Source organism: Lepidochelys kempii, chromosome 7, assembly GCF_965140285.1.
Source record: "Lepidochelys kempii isolate rLepKem1 chromosome 7, rLepKem1.hap1, whole genome shotgun sequence".
Taxonomy (NCBI): domain Eukaryota; kingdom Metazoa; phylum Chordata; order Testudines; family Cheloniidae; genus Lepidochelys; species Lepidochelys kempii.
Window position 1 is genome coordinate 23971988 of NC_136386.1, and position 20768 is coordinate 23992755.

At 44.4% G+C, this 20768-nt stretch overlaps 1 protein-coding gene across 2 annotated transcripts in view; it reads left to right on the forward strand.

Annotated features, from left to right (window-relative positions):
* RAB7A (RAB7A, member RAS oncogene family) overlaps window positions 1-17108 on the forward strand; it is a 31751-nt gene extending 14643 nt beyond the window's left edge. For both annotated transcript variants that reach the window (XM_073351398.2, XM_073351397.2), the window contains 5 exons: window positions 8564-8624; window positions 10697-10823; window positions 13755-13973; window positions 15292-15420; window positions 15789-17108. In XM_073351398.2, the coding sequence (XP_073207499.1) occupies window positions 8572-8624; window positions 10697-10823; window positions 13755-13973; window positions 15292-15420; window positions 15789-15884 (624 nt within the window). In that variant the 5' untranslated portion in view covers window positions 8564-8571 and the 3' untranslated portion in view covers window positions 15885-17108. The remainder of the gene's footprint in view (window positions 1-8563; window positions 8625-10696; window positions 10824-13754; window positions 13974-15291; window positions 15421-15788) is intronic.
* Window positions 17109-20768: the final 3660 nt, after the last annotated feature.

A 20768-nucleotide genomic window follows, 5' to 3' on the forward strand; every position in this document is an offset into this window, starting at 1 on the left:
CACACACCTAGAACTTAAAATTTACCAGAAGATTCATAGTCAGATGGCTTAAATGCTCTTTGCCACCACTGAAGATATAGTTGGGGAGCAACTACCTTCCCTCTTTCTGTTGGCTGGCAGGGGGAGGTAAGGGTTCAAACTGCTCTGGTTCTCACCCTTGTATGATCATCTCTACTAGTAATGCCCAAGGCTATCTTTTCCACACTCTGCAGAAGGGACAAGCACTGTCCCACTTTCAACCTCAGAGCTTCCTAGCTATTGTCATGAATGTCCCTGCTACCCTGCCCTCCATTTTTGGGCTGTTCTTGGCAGTATTTTCAGTTTCTCCACACTTCTACTGCTTGGAGTGGAAAACTGACAAACTGGTAACTTTGCAGGTTGGCAACACTACAAGCAACAAAATCCCTGGGACTCTTTTCAGACCTTAAGACAACAGCAGTGCATTACTTACACAGGTCCCAATTGAAAGCTTAGACTTGGCTGGAGCTGATAGCTTTCCCAGGAGAGTGCTTATTCCTTGCCCTGAAGATGAACTTTTCAAGCCCCCTCATATTCTAGGGCTGAGGCTCTCAACCATTCCAGATTACTGGACCCCTTTCAGAAGTCTGTCTTACATACCCCAAGTTTCACCTCACTTAAACTAGTTGCTTATAAAAATATGAAAGTGTTACAGCACACTATTACTGAAAAATTGCTCTCATTTTTATCATAGAATCAACTTGAATATAAATATTGTGTGCAGCAGAATCAACAAAGTAATTGTATGAAATTTTAGTTTGCACTGACTTCACTAGTGCTTTTTAAGTAGCCTGTTCTAAAACTAGACAAATACCTAGATGAGTTGATGTACCATCTGGAAGACTTCTGCTTACCCCCGAGTGTATACATACCTCTTGGTGAGAACCACTGTTCTGGGGGAAACAGCCTCCTCACAGTAGTACAAGGCAGACTCATCAAACATCAGTGTGCACTACACCTGTTTGACAGTAGACTACTGTAAAGGTAACTGATTTGGATGTTTTGGGGCACTGCCATGTCTCAGCTTGTGCATCCATCCAGTTGATTATCAAGTAACTTAAGAGTGTTAAGTGAAAGTTAGAGAGGTTGTGAGCATCTCTAGGGCATCTTTTTAATTTGTAGAGATGCATGTTTAAACAGCTGGTCCTGTCCCTGAGGACTGGAAACAAAAGGGCATAGTCACAATGGTATCGTCTCATGCTGCCTCTTGACAATTGCAGAAGAATTTCTAATAAGTTGCACTTTAAATAAGCACTTATATTTCCTCTAATGACTATTACTACAGAATGGTATATACTGATTGGAGTTGGAAGAACACAACTTCCTAGGTAACTTCTGACTCTTCTTGGGAACTATCCAACAGTTTTAGCTATAAAGCTCATCTGGCTTTTCTGAAATCAGAACTGGTAAAGACACAGCTCTGCTCCTTGCCTGGCTAGTAGGTTTGAGCTATGGGGTTTTGTTTTTTGAAGAGGGAGCACTGGGAGACTGAGAATGTAGATGCCTGGATTATGCACATTTCAGTGAAGTTTTTAGATTTAGCCTCCAAGGCTGCTGGATCAACCTGTGCTCTTGGGAGGAGGGAGAACTTCCTAAGTCATGAATAAGGCAAAGGACTCTTGTTTAGAGAGTACCTAGTTTCCCTAGCAAAGATTAAGCCACCAGAAAGGAATGCTGCTGACTGGTTTAGTGACTGACAGGAGTTTTCAGATGGTCTCCAAGAATGGCTGGCTGGAGCCAGTGCAAGAAATGTGAATATGCTCTCCTACAAGATAGTAACACTATTAGACTTTCTTCTAATGAGTCATTTAGCTCTAATTCCTCACTAGGAGGGTCTACACATTTGGTATAAAACAATTGGTATTCAACTTTTCACAACTATCAAGCTAGAAATGTTATCTAGACTGGATAAATAGTCCAATTGCCCAATATAAGAATCTCTCTTCTTTGGCCTGCATAGCTATTCTGAAACTAACTTGCTTATCTGGCCAGCAGTCATCTTATAGAACAAGACTTGCAGACAAAGTTTTCAGGAAGCTGCTTTAGAATAGCAATTGATAGTTCTTCCATTTCTACTAGAAACATACAGCAGACTGTCTCTTGTATGCTCTAGTTCTCTAAAGGTAGACTTTAGAGACTTGTTTTACCAATCTTACATAGTGGTACACCTAATCTGAACTGGTTTAGGTTTAACAGGTTCCCTTTAGTAAAGGGACTAGTTCATACTATGCTTACCTTTGCTTTGACTAAACAAACACCAATTCATCTGATTTGGGTAACTGGCTGACCAACATGGAGCACAGGCTGAGATGATCTTCTGGAGAGGAAGAGAATCCCTAAGGATTTGCCACTATAGCTGAATTGGCACTCTCTCCTTGCACAGATGCAGCTTATGCTGGCTTTTAGTGGTGTAGATTATACCAGTTCCCCAAACAACAAAAGCTTCTACCAGCAAGAGTGCTTATGCTAGTATAACTGAGTCTCCATCAGGGCTCTTCCCAACATAGTTATATCTGTGGGGTGGCTCTTCACTAGTAAGTGCACTCTCCTTCTCTTCCCCCTCCCCACACCACACCTGCTAGACCAGCAAAACTAAGCCTAGACAAGGCCTAAACTAGAGCAAGTCTGCAAAACTACTCTCCAAATGAACATGCTCTTGACAATACCCTCAACAACCTTCCTGCATTTTTGAATACAAAAAACCTACTTGTCTTTGAGGCTATTTCTACACTGGCAATTGAACAACCTCTCCTCTTTAAGAGGTGCTAAACCTCTTCTCTTCCCCCACCCCAAAAGACATTTTGATAATGCACTGTTCACATTGGCACTTATCAGGAGCATGCTCCTACTGACAACACACCCTGCTTGTTGTGGGAGGGGTTGTTTGTCAGCTCTGGCAGGAGAGCTGGCAAACAGCAGCTACACTTCCTGACTTGTAGCAGCACAACCATGTCGCTAAAAGCTGTGTAGTGTAGACCTACCCAGTGGGAGAGACTGCACTGTTTTTTGGGTTTTGGTTGTCCTTGGGTGGAGGGGCACTTTGCTGCTTGAAGTGCTTTAACAAAAAAGCTTTGGTTCTGAGGCTCTCCATAGCTTTGAGTAGATTAATGATTGATGGTGAAAGTCTATTTGAATGCATGTTTCACTAAAGTGAAGGTAGTTTAAGAAGCTGCACCTTCACAGTCTGCCACAGATTTAAAAGATAACACAAATATCCTAAAGCCTATGTTAATACTAAAGGCACAATATCAAATTTAGCTTGGAATAGCCTTTGTAAAATCTCTCAAACGTTTTGGAAGAATGAATGTCCCATAGAAGGCTTTCCATAATAGCATAGTATGAGAATCTGCTTAAGCATGCAACTCCTTCCATATGAGGATGTCTTGCAATGGGACAAACTCAGTAAATTTGTGAAACCACAACTGGAGAAGAGAATTGAGGTTAATTGCCCAGTATTGTACAAGAAGTCTGTAGCAGAGCCAGTAAATAGAACTTGGTCCTATGCATTAATTCTACAACATTCCCTTGTAATAAAACAAACTAGCCCATACTTACCCAACACCACAGGATACAAGGGAGCATCCCTCATAGACCAAGGGTCTCTACTGACCTGCCCACAAACTGCTTAAGGCAGGGTGGCCAGCCTGAGAAGGAGCCAGGATTTACCAATGTACATTGCCAAAGAGCCACCATAATAAATCAGCAGCCCTGCTGATCAGCACCTCCCTGCTCCCTCCCCACACTTCCCAATCAGCTGTTGCATGGTGTGCAGGAGGCTCTTGGGGGAGGAGGGAGGGAACACCAGGCTCATGGGAAGGGGGGTAGGGCATGTAGCCAAGCCAGGGGTTGAGCAGTGAGCACCCCTCAGCACAATGGAAAGTTGGTGCCTAGACAAGGAGCTGCATATTAACTTCTGAACTATATGTGGATCTGGAGTCGCAGGTTAGCCACCTCTGGCTTAAGAGGCTTCACAAACTAGATTCAATCAGCCAGATGGCTTGTGAAAGGCAGCATGAGCTCAGTTTAGCCTACTGAAAAAAGGCTTTTGTAATTAGCTTGGAAAGTAGGGATAGTAGTTCTGGATCAATGGACACCAGCCTGGAAACAAAGGTTGCTGATAAGAGATCAGGGCAGCAGAAAAAGTTGCTCCCTAGACAGCAGGCTGTCTAACCTGAGGGCCTTGCTTTCAAGAGATCTAAGCTAGTCACACTTTCTCTGGGCTAAGCCAGAAGTCATCTTAAGTTTAAATTCAGATGTTTAAAGTGGAACTGAAACAAGGATTATTGTATTAACAGTCTCACAGGTATCCCCAAAGACAAGAGAACTTCCTCCTAAGGTGCAGAAGGGTGAAGTTTCTAGAAGCTATGCCTCTTCAGTCTTGGGCATAGACAGGTGTCTGTTCCAAGTGAATTGTATCCCCATTAGGCTGTGGCCCAAGCAAGGGGAGAAACAGACTGAGGAAGACAGCACAGTTGGGAGGGGCTGTCAAGATCATCTACACCAGTGTTTAAAATCTCCTTTCATACACCATGGCAGCTCCACCAATCATTCTGTAGAAACTGCAAAGCAAATCTGGTGTAACCCAAATAAGGTAGAGCCACCTGTTACTGCCATGAACAATAAATGGAGCACAGGAATTTTGATGATCAAGGCAATAAAGCCACAGTTCTGTACCCTCGTCGTGCTCTCCTGGCCTGCTTGTAGCAATCAAACACCAAACCTGGTCAAAGGCTGAAATTCAGTGCACCAGGCACTGACTACATCTGAGTTCAGATGGGTTTTGTATGGCTTAGCTATAGCTTTCTAAAGCTGTCAGTTCATGTTTATGAATAAAGGACCCAGCTGCTCAGGCACAAGTAGCAATGATGAGTGCAGTCTTCAAAGAATGGAGACTGGCTTAATGTCCTGATCAGAATATAGCAGGACTGTGTCCATGCACAGGGTACTCAGAACTGTCATTTTCTTAGAAAGATGAAGCACATCTTAATCTTTTTTTTTTTCTCCCACCAAGCAAGAGGGATTTGTCAGTTGTGAAACTCAGTGCTACAGATCTCAAAACTCACTGTTCCATATAGCTTGCTACCTTCCTGGGCACCAGAGCCATAATACTCAGCAGTTACTTCAGACTGGTGTAGATGAAGTTTGAATGGAAACATTCTAGAATATGCAACTAAACTTGATACCCTGTTGAGTCTAGCATTCTAGATGGTCAGTCCCTTAAAATGTCAATTTCAGTTTGGCAGTTGATATTAAAACACTTTGCATCAGAACTTCACATTGCCACTTTGAGCAATACAGCCTCCTGATCATTGAAATGCCAATCCTGACTAGTACTTAATTTCTGAAGGTGAGGTGTCAGCCTAGCAGTTCCTATGTTGTCCGAAGCAATTCATAACATCTTCAATAGCAGAACTGGAGGGCTCCTAATGGAGCAGTAAGTCAAGTCACTCTACAGCTAGAGTGTATACATAACTTTCTAAGTTACTGGGAGCTCTACAAACTAATACATTTGAAGTGGCAAAAGCTGCCTCTAAATGCCAGGAAAAAGTGTATTGGCAGTGATGCTGAACTTTCCAGTAGGAGTGAAACTAACTGTATAAATTTGTTTACTTGTAGAATTTACTTTCAATTTTTTGAAAACTCTTTACTTTTCCTAGAGAAGTGAGACTCAACAGTAATTGAGAGCACACCAGTAAGACTACTTTGTACATGAATCTTTACAGAGATTAAAGTGCCTTTAGAAACCAAAATTGGCTTTAGCCTAAACTGTGCCATACAGTTGGTTGTCTGCAAGCTGGTACTTCAGGGTACTGTCACCATTCTGAGGTGAAGAAAGTTGGGTGGACTATAAGGCTTGAAAAATCAAATTTAAAAATCAGTATCATGACTGAAAGTTCAGATTTCACATGGCTGCCAACTGCTGCAGTTTTCCAATGAAGGGAGGTGGAAGCCAGCATCCCAGCTTCCACCTCCCTGATGCGGCTGTTTTGGGGGGCACAGCAGCCAGCCCTATCCTTGGGGTGGAGCAATAATTAATCTCCAGGCTGACTTGTCTGACCTCGTTTGGGCAAGGGATCAAGTCCTAGCTCACTCAATGTTTAGCTCCAGCCCAGCGGCTGCTGTCAAGCCAGCAGGGGGGGGGGGGGGGTGGGCTGGGAATGGTGCCACGCAGCAGCACCCATGAGACCCAAAGACACCACAGGAGCTGAGCCTGAGCTCCATTGTTACTAGTCTGCGCAATAGCAAGCACCACTGCCATTTGTAACATAAGTAGGTGTCATGGGGGATGGCTCCTGGTCTTAACTCCTTGCCAGCTGTTGTAGCAGTGTCTTCCTGGGTGTGACCAGGGGTAGGGGCAGCAACTCCTAACAGTCACACTGTCAGGGCTACTGGACAGCGCTGTATAGTGAGGTACCCCCTGGCCTGCAGCCCCTTTCTCCCTCAGGATTGGACCAACCAAATCCATGACTGGCCCCCACCCCACAAGTAGCTGGGGCCTCATGGGGAGGTGGAAGCAGGAATGCCTGCTTGTCTCCTTGCTGGGCACGGAGGAAATGACAGTATTGGGCTAACATTTTCTTGCAGTCCATGAAATTGTTACTTACACAGGGCCTTGATTGTAAGGCACACAAGTCTGTTTGCATAGTGCTGCTGAGTGGTGTCAACAAGAGTAAACGTCTGTGTATCCCTCTCTTGCTAAGAGTATTAAGCAGTTGACTGCTGGTCAATGGCAAATGACATCAATGACTGCTCTTCAAACTCTTCTTCCAAATAAACTCTAAAAATCACTCCTGTCACTTGTGAGGAGTCCAAATCTCAGGTCCATCCCACATTTGTCTCTAATGAATTATACCATGACCTGTTCCCTACATTGAGAACTCTGATTAAGACTGGATCAGAATCTGCTGTGACACTTACTAGAATGATTGATTCAATGCAAGCAGTTAACCCCAACAGAGCATCCTTGCCCTGAAAAGGGCATAATTGGATGAGGGGGAAAGGAGCTCTAAAACTGGATGAAACATGAAGATGAGTAACTTTAAAGTTTAGCTTAAAGTACTCCTTTTTTTCCCTCTCTAGAAAACCTTTTGAGAAATGTATAGGCCTTGGCAGAATGCTGAAATGGTGAATTATGGGGTGCCCTCTGGCTTTGTGGAACCAATAAACATGTGATTGTTCTGCAGCAGTTAGACTTTCTATAAACACAAAGCAGTACTGAATCTGCTTAAACTGGTTTAACCCAGACTTCTTTATATTGTGCTAGGCCCTACTAAGCCTATAATCTAGATGAGAAAACAGGTGGATGTAGACAGATGGGGAGCACAAGGAACTGTGGTATACAGACAAGCTCAAAATGGCAACAGTGAGCATGCCCCCATCTGTGCTGTGCTGAGAGCAACATTAAAAATGCCATTAAGGCCCCTATACTAAATATATAGTACAATCCCATCGATACTGGGCAACCAAATGAACCAATGCTGGCCAACCAATGAGAGCAGTGGAGCTAGAGCAGTATCTAAACTTGGGTCCTCAAACTTCTTCTAGCCTAGTGAAGAGGACCTCAGAAGCAGAAATTCTATCAACTGTTCAGCTCAACAGTCAGTTCTCCAAGTACACTATAGTGTATTAAAAACATGATGCCACAGCTGACTCTTCTAAGAAGCTTACAGTGGGGGGGGGGGGGGAGTCCCTTTCAGTAAATTGACCCTTAGCAACCATTTTTGCTAAAACTTTTTTAAACATATTTTAAATGAAATTGAAACATTCTTGCATGGTAGGATTTGGTTTTTAATTGCATTGGATTCTCATTGTGGGTGAGGGGATGGGTGTGTTTTGGTTTTTTGCAGAGCGGTTTGTAACCACTTTTCCTAGCCTTAGCATAGGCTGCTCCTATTGAGTTCCATTGCTCAGTGCCCCACACATCCTAGTGATCTAGACTACTAGTACTATTTCTATCAGGATGGTCAACTGGAAAGTTCACCATCTCAGTTCTCTTGCTATTGCGTGTGTCCTCTAACCTTACTCCAAACACCTAATACTTCCCTCTTTGCATGACTTACCTAGAAATAGAACTCTAATCTGTACTGTCTGTGGTCTCTCAAGGAGACTTGACAGGGACAAGAAGCCCCCCTCTAACTGGTGCCATTAGGCTACACTAGCTAAGCTCAGTACTACCAGGTGAGTCAGTTTGGGCCAACATGTCCAAAAGAAGCCAGACTGGATAGTCTTATAAAACATAGTGGGGGCTGTAGCTCAGGCTACTAGCAGAGGTGGGCAGATGGTCTATGCCTCACCATTTATACAAAGTTTATGGCAATCAAAGAGGCCTAAACCAATGAGCAACCACTAATTAGTAACTTGGTGGCCAAGTATTAATTGTACTCTAAAGCTCCAGAAGTCTCTGGTTGCATTTAAAACTTTCAGGGATATAGGATGTTTAAGCTTGGAGAGTTTCAATTCCAGGTTAACTACTTGACTTAGTTTGATAACAATGTGCAGTCATTTCCTCATCAGAATGATGAGAACTCTTCTCTTTCCTTTTTAGTTTGAAAGATGACTTCTAGGAAGAAAGTGTTACTGAAAGTCATTATCCTTGGAGACTCTGGGTAAGTGGAGGAGCCTTTATTAACTTAATGTAAACAACTTGTGTCCAGCTGAAGTGTCCCATAATGTGGCTTGCAAATGCTTGTCCTTCCCTAGGTTGGACCAGTGAAGTATTAGAGTGAGATGGAAATTTGAGTTGTGGAAAGCAGCTGACTACTATACTGCCTTTATGGCTTTAAGGACACTTGACAGCCCCTTGTTCCCAGTGTTTGTCCCCAATTCCATATTTAGAAATACTGGCAATCTACCGTATTGCCAAAGTTTCTATGGTGACTCAACTTGGTAAAAATCTTCTAAATCTGCATTTAGAAATTTGAAGTCTTATTCCTGGGAGTCTCCTAAAGCTTTTACCATCTCATTGGACAATGAGGAATTGGGTCCTAAAACAATTAATACTAAATATACTGTGCTAGCCACTCGCTTGTTATCTGGGAGTAATGAACAATACACAAGTGATACCTTGAGCAAAGATGTTAACTTCAGCTTCCTGTTAATCAGTGAAGCAGACGCTTCTTTGTTCTTGGATTTACTGCACAAACAGTAATTCAACCCTGAGTCTCATCAGATAAACAAATCTGTCATGCCACCACATACAGCAAGTTGCTGAACAGAGAGCACTTGGTAGCCTTGAGGGAGTGGTGGTAACCTCTAAGCTGGTATATCTAGCAGAATCTCCACTCCCAGGCTACTTCACTATGCAAAGTATGTTAAGGTCTTATGTCTCCACTGGACATGATGAAGTTATTTGGCTACTGTAGCAATACCATTCAAACTGCTTTGTTCATCATGTTAGATTCCATTAGCTGTTTTCACTTCATAACCTGAAGGGACTTGAGGTGTGAGAGCAGTATAGCTAATTTCTATTGAAAGCCAATCCCTGCCCCTTGTCTGAAGGCCTAAAATCATGTCTGGGGGGGTCCCTTTGTGCTGGGTACTATCTCAACATCCAGTGCACTCCTTTCTGAAGAATAGAATCTTCAAACTGGCACACCTTCCCAGGGCAGGGGAGAGGTACAACAAGCCTATGGGGGGTGGCTGCAGCATGGGGCTGTCTGGGCCAGGGTGGCAGAATCCACAGGAGTCTCCAGTGGACACGGATGGGACAACTGCCCTGCTCCAGTTGCAGTCTGCTAGATTTCATACATACACTCCCTGCTGCTGCCCTCACTTGGACACCTGTGGTCACAGCTCTGAATATTTCCATTCTGCTGCATGGGGCTAAAGAGCCCTGGTCTGCCCCAAGTGGTTCTTTGGGGATGGGCACCAGCCAAGTCCTGCTGCTGCTGCTCCAGGCATGAGCTACCACTCCCCAGTGTTTCTCTGTCCCTGGGAAAACTTTCCCTGTGAAGGGAGGGGATGATGCAGCAAAAGTTTAGCAGTGTCTGTCCTAAAGGAAAGAAAAGGAGTACTTGTGGCACCTTAGAGACTAACCAATTTATTTGAGCATGAGCTTTCGTGAGCTACAGCTCACTTTATCGGATGCATACCGTGGAAACTGCAGTAGACATATACACACAGACCATGAAACAATACCCCCTCCCACCCCACTGTCCTGCTGGTATTATTTCATGGTCTGTGTGTATATAATGTCTACTGCAGTTTCCACAGTGTGCATCTGATGAAGTGAGCTGTAGCTCACGAAAGCTCATGCTCAAATAAATTGGTTAGTCTCTAAGGTGCCACAAGTACTCCTTTTTCTTTTTGCAAAGACAGACTAACACGGCTGTTACTCTGAAACCTGTCCTAAAGGAACACTTCCAAAAGTGCTTGCAATTATTCCCTTTCCTCATCAGAACCAAATGGGCTGGTTGAGCTTACACAGCCTGAGAACATCTCTCTAGCTCAAGGAGCTTCATAGTCACTTCTCCCATCCACAATAATGCAAGTGTCTTCTAAATGTCCTGCTCACTGTGATCAGGCATTTGGTCAACATACTTCAGAGTGAAGGTCCTGGTGCCTTAATCCTGATATTAAATAAAGCAAAAACGCTTGGACTGAATCGCTTATGGGTATCAAAATGCTGTCTGCAGAAATTACTTCTTGATTAGTCTTGCCTCATTTTCTCTTCCTACAGGGTGGGGAAAACCTCACTCATGAACCAGTATGTGAACAAGAAATTCAGTAACCAATACAAAGCTACAATAGGAGCGGACTTCCTGACAAAGGAGGTGATGGTGGATGATAGATTAGTCACAATGCAGGTAAGGATAGCGACTGAGCTGCTAGCATCTCATCTCTTGTTTACTTGCCTATTTTAAGAGGCTTTCACAGCTCAGATGTAAAGTGCTCAGGAGTGGGCAGAAGTACACATTCATGCCAAATATAAGCAGCTGAGGTCCAGCATTTCTGTGCCCAACTTCACAGTAATTCCCTGCATGTTGGCTCAGGATTGAATTAACTGCAGGTGACCCTTAACCATAATCCTACAAATATCTATGCTGGCTCCTTGGATCTTTGCATTTCTTAGCTACTCTTCTCCCTTTGGCCATCAGTTTCTAACCACCTCAGATATTAAATGCAGCTCCTCAGTTGCGTTTAAGGGACAGAGGGAGAAGCCTTTCTCTACATCTTGTCCCTTGAGAAAGTACAAACCAGGGGAAGGCCTCAAGCTGAGGCCTTCACATGGTGGGGAGTTCTGAAGGCTGGCTACAGCCAGCCAAAACAGAAGGCTTAGTGGCCAAGCAGAGTACAAGGGTGGCATGAAGAAGGCACTATCCTGGGCTAAGATCCAAGAACTTTAGTTCAAGATACAGTTAGCCCTCTTAAATGGGAGGTATCCAACTTATCCAGTTATCAATTAATAAATCTTTCCCTCATGGGAGGGAGGAGAAGGCAGAGTACTTGTAGAGCCAGGCATGAAAGGCCCTTTGAAGGAATTACTCCTTTCTCTAGCAGACTGCAGATTAGTCACAAGTCTAACCTTCTGATTGTAAGGCCCTGTCTTCAGTGGCCTAGAAAGTAAATTGAGGAGACTTATTTACCAGCAGTTCAAGCCAAAATAGCTTCCCATCCTACATGGAGCAGTGTAAGCAGGACTATCTATGCAGCCTAATAACACCAGTGCTTAGTTGCTTTGGGTGTTCAAACACTGCTTTATTTGTGTCTGGGACACTTATAGAGCTGTTGGGTAGTATTACCACCAGGTCCTGGGCTGGAACACTATCCACTTGGTTCCTTAAACACACTAATACAAGGATGCCCCAAGAATAGGATAGCATGTCTAGCCTTCTAGTGTATGCAGACCCTTAATGTTCTAGGCTAGAACACTACTGTGGTCAGAGTGACTGGCCATGACATGTTTGCTTTTTTCATACACACAACCTAGGCCAGTGGTGCACAAACTTTTCCAGTCTTCCTTCTCCCCCTCCCCCTGTACCACCACCAACATTAACAGAATCTGTCTGTACCCCTCCTCCACTACTGCACAGCCAAGGCTTCCTCAGCAGCAGAGCTTGGGCTGAAGGCAGAGCTGGGGATGGGGGAGGAGCAAGACTGGAGGTGAAGCATGACTAGAAGCCTGGCACTCCCTCCCCACTCCCTGTGAAGGTTGGCCCAGGCCCTGCTTCCTGTCTTCCAAATGTTCCTCTGCACCTCCCTAAGGAGGCCTACCCCCACAGTTTGAGGATTATTGACCTGGGCCCCTGACAGGGGGTGGGGGCTAAGAGGGAGTGTGCAGTAGATTTTGAACCAATCGGGGTGATGGGTGGACTATCTTCTAGACTAGAACACAACTGGCTTAACTATTCCCATACCCACTGATCAGGAATATTGATATCTGGTAACAGAATTGCTAGGTCACTAGTCCAGTCTCTAATACTGGTAACTAAACTGGATCTTCTGTAGGAAGATTCAGTAAATCCCCCCCACCCTTTTGCTGAGGGGAAGGCCTTCCCTAGTGTCAGCTAGTGATTGGCTTACACTCTGAAGCATGAAGACTTGTACCCCTCAACTTCCTATTCTGATGATTTTTATTGACTTTGGGTAAGCTTCTCCAATTCTAATCTCTTCTTCAGATCTAAAGAGCTATCAAAGGGAAATATCTACTGGAAACTCTAGTGTTCTGTTGAAATACTCCAGGGGGTAGCCCTCTAGTATGGCTGCTCTGCTGTGGACAACCTGGCCACCCAACTTCAAATGGGCTAAAGCACAGAACTGCCATCATGCTTGACTTTTCTCAACTTTGCTGCAGATTTTGCTCTGCTTCTTACACAAAAGGGAGTGGGGCAGGGAAGAGACTTCCCAGGACTCACTTTAACAAACTGCTGTTGAACTTCAGCTTGCAATTAAACTCAAACCAGCTGCAGACAGGAATTCTAAATGATCAGAACTTCCAGCTGTCTTGGGGAAACAAGAAATTGATTGAGTCTGACTGGAAATCACTCTGGGAGCAGGGGGGGAGGAATTGAATGGTAGGATATTAGTGCATAGAATTCCTGACCACATCACATTGGCTTGTAGGGAAACTACTAGCTTGTAGAGTTGTCTTAGCTTGTTTTTTGCTGGTTGCTTACCTATTGGTAGGGTTGAGGTACATGGTGAAACTTGTAAAAGATATACATGAACATATGAAAGCACTACTGCATTCTCAAACCTAACACATCTGTCTGAAAAGCCTCAGGGGAAACTTGTCTTCCAAATAGGATTCAATGTTGCTCAGATCTAGACTCACTGTGGCTGCCTACTCCTGTATCTCTTGTAACAGTGTGATACAGATGGCTTTTGAAAGCCAGGATATGTATAATCTCTTGACTATCCAATCCCAAAGTGTCACTTATTTTAAACTTTCTTGATGCACTGGTCTAAATTTGACAGGATTCAGAAGTTTGATACAATTCTGAAACTGCAGTAGTCTTGCCTCCTACAAGGAGCTAAGGGCCTTTAGGAAGGGCCAGTTTTGCTCAGCTTATAGTGACTTCTTGCACATGCCATATGTGCAGGAGATGTAAGGGAAAGTCCCTAATTTCTCTCAACCAGCCTCATGGCAGTGTTGAGGACTGCAGAATTCCAAGGGGCATTGGATAAACAAATATGCTAGATCCCTCAATTTAAATGGCACTAGAGCTGCCCCCAAGACCCATGTCAAGTCCAGTAAGTAACTTCTGTACTAACTTGTCCCTCTGCTTTTTCTATAGATATGGGATACAGCAGGACAGGAACGGTTTCAGTCTCTGGGGGTGGCCTTCTACAGAGGAGCAGACTGCTGCGTGCTGGTATTCGATGTGACAGCTCCAAATACATTTAAAACCCTAGACAGCTGGAGGGACGAGTTTCTCATTCAGGCCAGTCCAAGAGATCCTGAGAACTTCCCTTTTGTTGTGTTGGGAAACAAGATTGACCTAGAAAACAGACAAGTAAGTCTCAGTAGCTTTCAAGAAAGGCACTGTATCAGAGAGCTTGTCGGGATAATTCTAAGAGGCAGCTTAGTCTTGTCCAAAGCATCAGGGCAGCTTAGAGAGTCACCGCTAACACTGTTTAACCTGGGCCCTTGTGAAGAGGGCTACCCATCTGTCCTCTACAGAGCCATGCATACATTCCCTTGGAGAGAAGGGGCATAACATTAGAGGAAACATGAGGCAGTGGTTCAAGAAGTGCAGCACAGATGCTAGTTGAGTCTTATTTAGCTGCGCCAAGCCATCTCAAAGACTTACTCCATGCAGTTCCTGGTCACCTCTGGCTTGGTGAAAATGTTGCTGGTCTGTCTTGCGTGCTGTGTGGAGGAAAGGGGTGTCCATTGTGACTGTAGGGTTCATAACATACCTAAAGCGGAGGCTTCCTCTGAGGAATCTGGGGCAGGAGGGGATGGGCAAACATCCTTCAGAATACCTCAAGCAAAAGTTCAATCTCTGCACTAAAATCCCAGCCATTATCAAGCAACTCACTGGGTTTTCTAAAGCAGTTCTCTTGTATGTTGCCCATGCAGTGACAGTTAGGACGTACATTGTAACATCCAGCATATACCTGACTCTTTGAGTCCCAAGGGTTGGGGGCAGTTGGACTGTGCAGATGACTCCATAGTTATTGGAGAACTGATGCCAAAGTGCTAGACAGTGGAGTTAATCTAGCTGCATTCTAGACAAAATATCTCACTTGCTCCAGCTGTAGCAAAATCTTACTGCAGTTAGGATTCAAACTGTACCATGTTCGCCTTCCACCTAAGGCAGCAACTTTAGCTGATCAAACTGGATGCTAGCTTTCTGTCCATACATGTGGTAGGTGTTTTCTTAATTTAAAAAAAAAATTCTCCACTTGAGGACCAACACTGGCAGAGTGCTCTTTGCATAGATCAGGGGTGGCCAGCCTGAGAAGGAGCCAGAATTTACCAATGGACATTGCCAGAGACAGTAATATGTTAGCAGCACCCACATCAGCTCTCCCCCCCCCCCCCCCCGCACCTCCTGAGCATCTGTTTTGTGGTGTGCAGGAGGCTTGGGGGGGGGAGTAGCAAGGGCATGGCAGCCTCGGGGAAGGGGTGGAGTGGGGGCAGGGCCTTTGGCAGAGCCAAGGGTTGAGCAATGAGCGCACATTGGCACCTGTAGCTCCAGCCCCAGAGTCGGCGCCTAGACAAGGAGCCACATATTAACTTGTGAAGAGCCGCGTGTGGCCTTGGAGCCACAGGTTGGCCACCCTGCCATAGATGAAGGTGGTGATTGTTCCCTGTTCCTCATACAGGTTACCACAAAACGAGCACAGGCCTGGTGCTACAGCAAAAATAACATCCCTTACTTTGAAACCAGTGCCAAGGAGGCCATTAACGTGGAACAAGCTTTCCAGACAATTGCACGAAATGCACTTAAACAGGTATGATATGAAGAAATATCTAGCACCCTCTAGTGGCTTTCCAGTCAACTCTGCAACCAGAATCTAAGCTGGTCATGTTGCATTTAAGCTAATGACACTTGCAGGAGACGTGCTGAATTTGACTTCTCTGCATCAGTATCTGCCCCTTCCCAAAGGAGTGTGCCAAGCCAGCACTTGCCATCTTTGATGTCTTCCAGACTTGGTGTCCTTTCCCTACTCCTCCTTTGGGCAATCCTCTTCCCAGCAGAAAGCTTCCTTCCCCAATAGCAGTCTGTAACACTGTACACTACCCGCTTCCCTCAGTGGTGCAGACCTAGCTGAGAACAAGTAAAATCTATAACTAGTGACTCTCTTCTCTCTCTTCTTAGGAAACGGAGGTGGAGCTTTACAACGAATTCCCTGAACCCATCAAACTAGACAAGAATGACCGAGCAAAGGCCACTGCAGAGTCCTGCAGCTGCTGAGATGGAGATGGAGGGGTTGAGCACAGTCCTTCACAAACAGATCACACTTAGGCCTTCAAACACACAGCCCCTCTTCTGTGTAAAAACAAATGAAATAAACTCCCATCTCCAGCTGCCAAAATCCTCCCCATCTACCATGAGCAACTGTAAGCCCATTCCCTTACACACAACTCATCCATGTCCCTACATCCTTCCACATCACTTCATGGTAACAGGCCTTTCTCTTAGTTTAAAATGGAAATTCTTATGTAAGTTTGGAACGTAAGCTAATTCAGGTGTCCAATGGAAAGACTGTTTACAGGTAATCTGTGTAACAATTGACATACATTTTTAACTGTCTTGTGTTCCCCTGTGAAGGCTGCAACTGGAAAGGCTGATTACCCATAGTTCATCGCAAGCTCAGCACTCAGTCTAATTAGGTTGAGTTTTGTATGTATCTGTTAATGCTTGTTACTTTTAACTAATCAGATCTTTTTACAGTATCCATGTATTATGTAATGCTTCTTTAGGAAAAATCTTATAGTACATGTTAATATATGCAACCAATTAAAAATGTATAAATTAGTGTAAAATTCTTGAATTACATGTTTAAGTACTGAAACACAGATCCACTAGAAAGTGAGGAGGACTCTGAAATGCAGTGTGCTAGCAACAAAGTCTAGATAGAGGCAGTATTCTGTACAGTAGAAGCAAGAATTATGTAAACCTTTTTATTGACTTTGAGAGCAGAAAAAAGCTTCATCTCCTGGAAAATCTGTCTGGCTTCCTTGTCTCTAAATTTTCAGAGGATGTGCATACTGGATTATTGGATGCAAAAAATTAAATACAGCTATCAAATGTTCATCTTGTTTGTTCACCTTCCCTGTCCACTAACTTTTTTGCATTCTTTGCAGAACATTAAAGTCTGAGGTGTTCCAGTAACTCCCACCTTTGTGGAAGGAGCTCATCTTTCCCTTTCCTGGGTTGAGGTGGTAATCCCTTGACAAATGACCTGGAATATAAATCTTTCCTCCCCTTGTGCCAACCACTAATCTGGAATTTTTGGTATGGGAAAAACTTGGTTGTCCCCTCCATTTCCTCCTCTTTTCCCTAGTCTTTGTTCTTGCATTTGTAGCTTGCTTCAATGGAACACTTCTTCTACCCGTTTTCCAGAGGTCTACATTCTAGTACGTAGGCTAAGCGGTTGTGACAAACATGATGCCAATAAACTTAACAAGAACAAAACTTGGTGGTGGTTTTCCTCCCGGTTTCTGATTATCTTCCCTATTAAACTGTCTCCCATGCTCTGTAATGGGAACTCATGGAACTAAATTAAAGTGAGCCCTTCCTAAATGAAGGGCCTTGTCTCCCACCCTTTATTTCCTCTATAGAGAAGAAAAATCCAGCAGTGATCTCAGTAGCTTTAAACTCTTAAATAATGGAAATGAGCAAGCCTTCTAACTGCTTGATAAAACTCCTAGAAAAGGCTTGAGAGGCACTGTTGTCTAGAGACTTCAGCAAATGATGGAACAGGTTACAGGGAAGCTCCAGCTCTAATTGTCCACTTGCTGTACAGCAGATGAAGCAGAGTTCACTTCATTGTACCCCTGGTGTCCAGTCCTCTTGGAGCCCTAGGCAGTTCCTGTAAGATCATGTTTGCATTAACATAACATGATTGGCTGATATGCAATCCCTGCATGATGGTGGTGCTCTGCAGAGCAAGTGGTGTCTAACTGCTACACCCAGGCACTTTTCTGTCTGCAGGAAGAAGTGTTGCACTACACTTCAGTGCTGTGGAATCTCCTTGACACTCCCCTCTCCTGCCATCTTTGCATGGACTGTTAACCACAGTACTAGCCTACTGTTAAAGACAGATGACCCAAGTCAAGGTCTTGGGAGTGGGGGGGAATAGGGAAGGGCAACCCAGATCTACTACCAGCTCCAACTGACTTTTCTCTGCTTCAATATCTACAAGGTCTCAAATGCCACCATTGGCTTTTTACACTGACTAATAAGAGAACCCACACTAGGGTTAAAGTGAACGTTCTAAGCTTTGGCAGCTGGTCACAATTCTCAAGTTGCAGAGGGAGGACTATGGCTTAATATAGCAAGCAAATGTAGTGTGGTGGAAGAACTCTTTTTGTTGGGGAGAGGGAAGGCTATATCCCTTTTCCCCCTGCTTTACAGATAAAGTCTGGACCAAATAAAACTCTGTGTGGTGAGGAGAGAGGCCAGTGTCAAGGCACCCTTAGTTAATCCTAAACAGACCAGAGCACACCCCTGCCTCCTGTAGCTAGCAGCATTTAAAGCAAAGCTGCTGGCTAGAGCTCACTTCTGGTGTAGGAAGCCTCTTAACCCTACATCCAACTCATCTGCACAGTGAGACAGCATCCCCCCTCCACAACTTTGCCTGCTGGTGCACTATTTTTAACTTGGAGACTGAGGGACTCCTTCAGAACTCTAAGCATCTTCTCCTTTCTAGGATGGCTCCGTAGTGCTACAGGCCACTCCACAATTCCTCTTAATCCATTACAGTACTTAAATTCTCTGAGAGCCTGTGATGGTGCACGGCTCTCTCCTGCTGCTCTTTTCCATAGTGCTGAGTGCTGCAGTGGCAGCACCCGTGCCCACCTTACTTGGTAGAACAACAAGGATTCTGGTGGCACCTAAAAGACTAACATTTATTTGGGCATAAGCCTTTGGGTTTAAAAAACCCATTTCAGATGTGTGGTGTGAAAATGACAGATGCAGGTGTAAATATACTGGCACACAAAGAGAAGGGTACAGGCTAACATGCTACCTCTTTGATACTTTACTTGGTAGTGTAGACTGCACTGGCTACATACAAGGGCCATCTGTTCTATGTCCTCTACAGCAGGCACCTTATGTGCTAAAGAGCCTTCAGGTGGACCAAGGTGTCCTGGGCTCAGGATGCAACTTGTTTCATAGAGTCAAAAGGCAGAAGAATGAAGCGAGTCTCTTCTCTCAGCACCTTATGGCCTGGCTGATGGCGGCAGCCCAGCGTTACAACAACAAATACGTTGCAAAGGCTTTAGGCTGGTCTGAGGGCTTTCAAAATACAGGCCCTTCATGGGCAAGAGCTATGCTGTTAAGTCAAAGTAACTATTAAACAGTCCTGCTGACTGCCACGTGTTCCTTTCTAAAATCTTCCCTGGTCTCAGGCATGTTCTGCCAAGCCCAGCCTTCCTGCATCTCTCCAAATCCCACTTCAAACCATCTCTGTCTCAATGTCTTTCCTCTCAGTACTACCTTTGCTTTAATTTAGTCTCCAATATTTACATTGCTTTGCATAATCTAGACTCTGTGGGTGCTAGGTAAGTCAGCTTCTGGCTAGGCTAATTTCTCTGCCCTGAAAAAAGCAAGACTTTTTGCCCAATGAGTGGGAACGTAACCATGAGATGCGCTCAGTAGGTTGTGCAGCCCAGCAAATGTTTTTGAATACTTGTGGGGCTTCTGACTGCCTGCAATACAGTGTTAGACACTTGCCTAGTCTATTGAAATGTAATTGCTGATCAGCAATGGGAAGGACATGTGCAGCTGTTCATGCGCACAAATAGCAGAAGTGCTGTTGGGCCATGGCCTCCAACCCTGGGCTGGGCCTGGAGAAAGGGGCTAAGGGATGCAAGTGATAAGGCTTGCTTGGAATGAGCAGCTGCATGTCCTTTCAGTTACTAATAGATGACACTGAAGTTAAAACTACCTCAATTGAGTTATTTTTCAAATAACTCAGGAGCCCTCTTATGTGGGTCTCTCCTTAGTCTCAAATTAGATTCTGCTGTCTCATTTGAATGCCAAGGGCATTTCAACCTCCCTGAACCACATTGTACACTGTGGTTGGTCATAGATTTAAGTCCAGAAGGCACCAAAGAGAGCTTTTCAATAATGCTTCACTGTTTGATTTATTACTTGTATTGTAATAGCATCTGCTAGCCTGTTTGTATCAGGGTTTCATTGTGCTAAGTGCTGTACAAATATAGGAAGACTTTGCTCCCATGCTGCTCAGGACAGGGATTAGCTCATTCAGCCCCTCTCAAGCACTTGAATAGTATTTGATACTGCTTCTAGTCTAAAGAAACAAGCCTCTTCTGTAGTTCTGCTAGTGTGGAGAAAAGGGCAGCAATTGGCACACCGAAACGGCTACCTTCCTCTATTCTAGTTCCTGATGCCTCAGTCCTTAATAAACCAAAGTTCAGATCTGCACTCAGGACACCTATTTTACCATGTACAGTTTAACATTTGATTTAGTGCCATGTTTGGATGGGGAAGCACTCTTAAATGTTGGGTCATGGGTGGAGTTGATCAATAGCCAGACCTCCCAGGGCTGCTTCATTTGTGAGCAACCTGTGCAACAGTGACATACATTAGGTGGAGTGAATGATTTATAGATCTGGAGCAACAATCTCTACTTTATTTGCCCAGTGCTGCTGTGATTTGCTGGTGGCCTTGAATTAGAAACCAACACTGAGGAGAATCGGAACGTGTGGAAAGCTCCAACGTCCAACAAATATATGAGAGAATTTCTAGGGGTCATCACTCATGTGTGCCAGCCTAGAAGGAAGCAATGCTTCTGAGTTGTTGGGGGGGGGGGGGAGTTTGGTTTGAGGACAGGTACATGTAATTAGGTTTTCTGAAGAAGAGGATTGGTGAGGAGGAAAATGATTCTGATCTCAGCTGTAATATGGGAGACAAAGTTACTCTCCATTAAGCTGCCATCTACAGAACAGTTGTCTCTATGCTAGCCCCGAAGTTTTGTAAGAACAGCTGTTAGCAGCCATCTAGCACAGTTTCTGTAGTATAGCTGTGTTATGCTTTAAACACAATCCAGGACCATAAAGGTCAGTGAAGCTGTGTCTAAGAGATTTTCAGCTGTAGTGTGAATCCTAA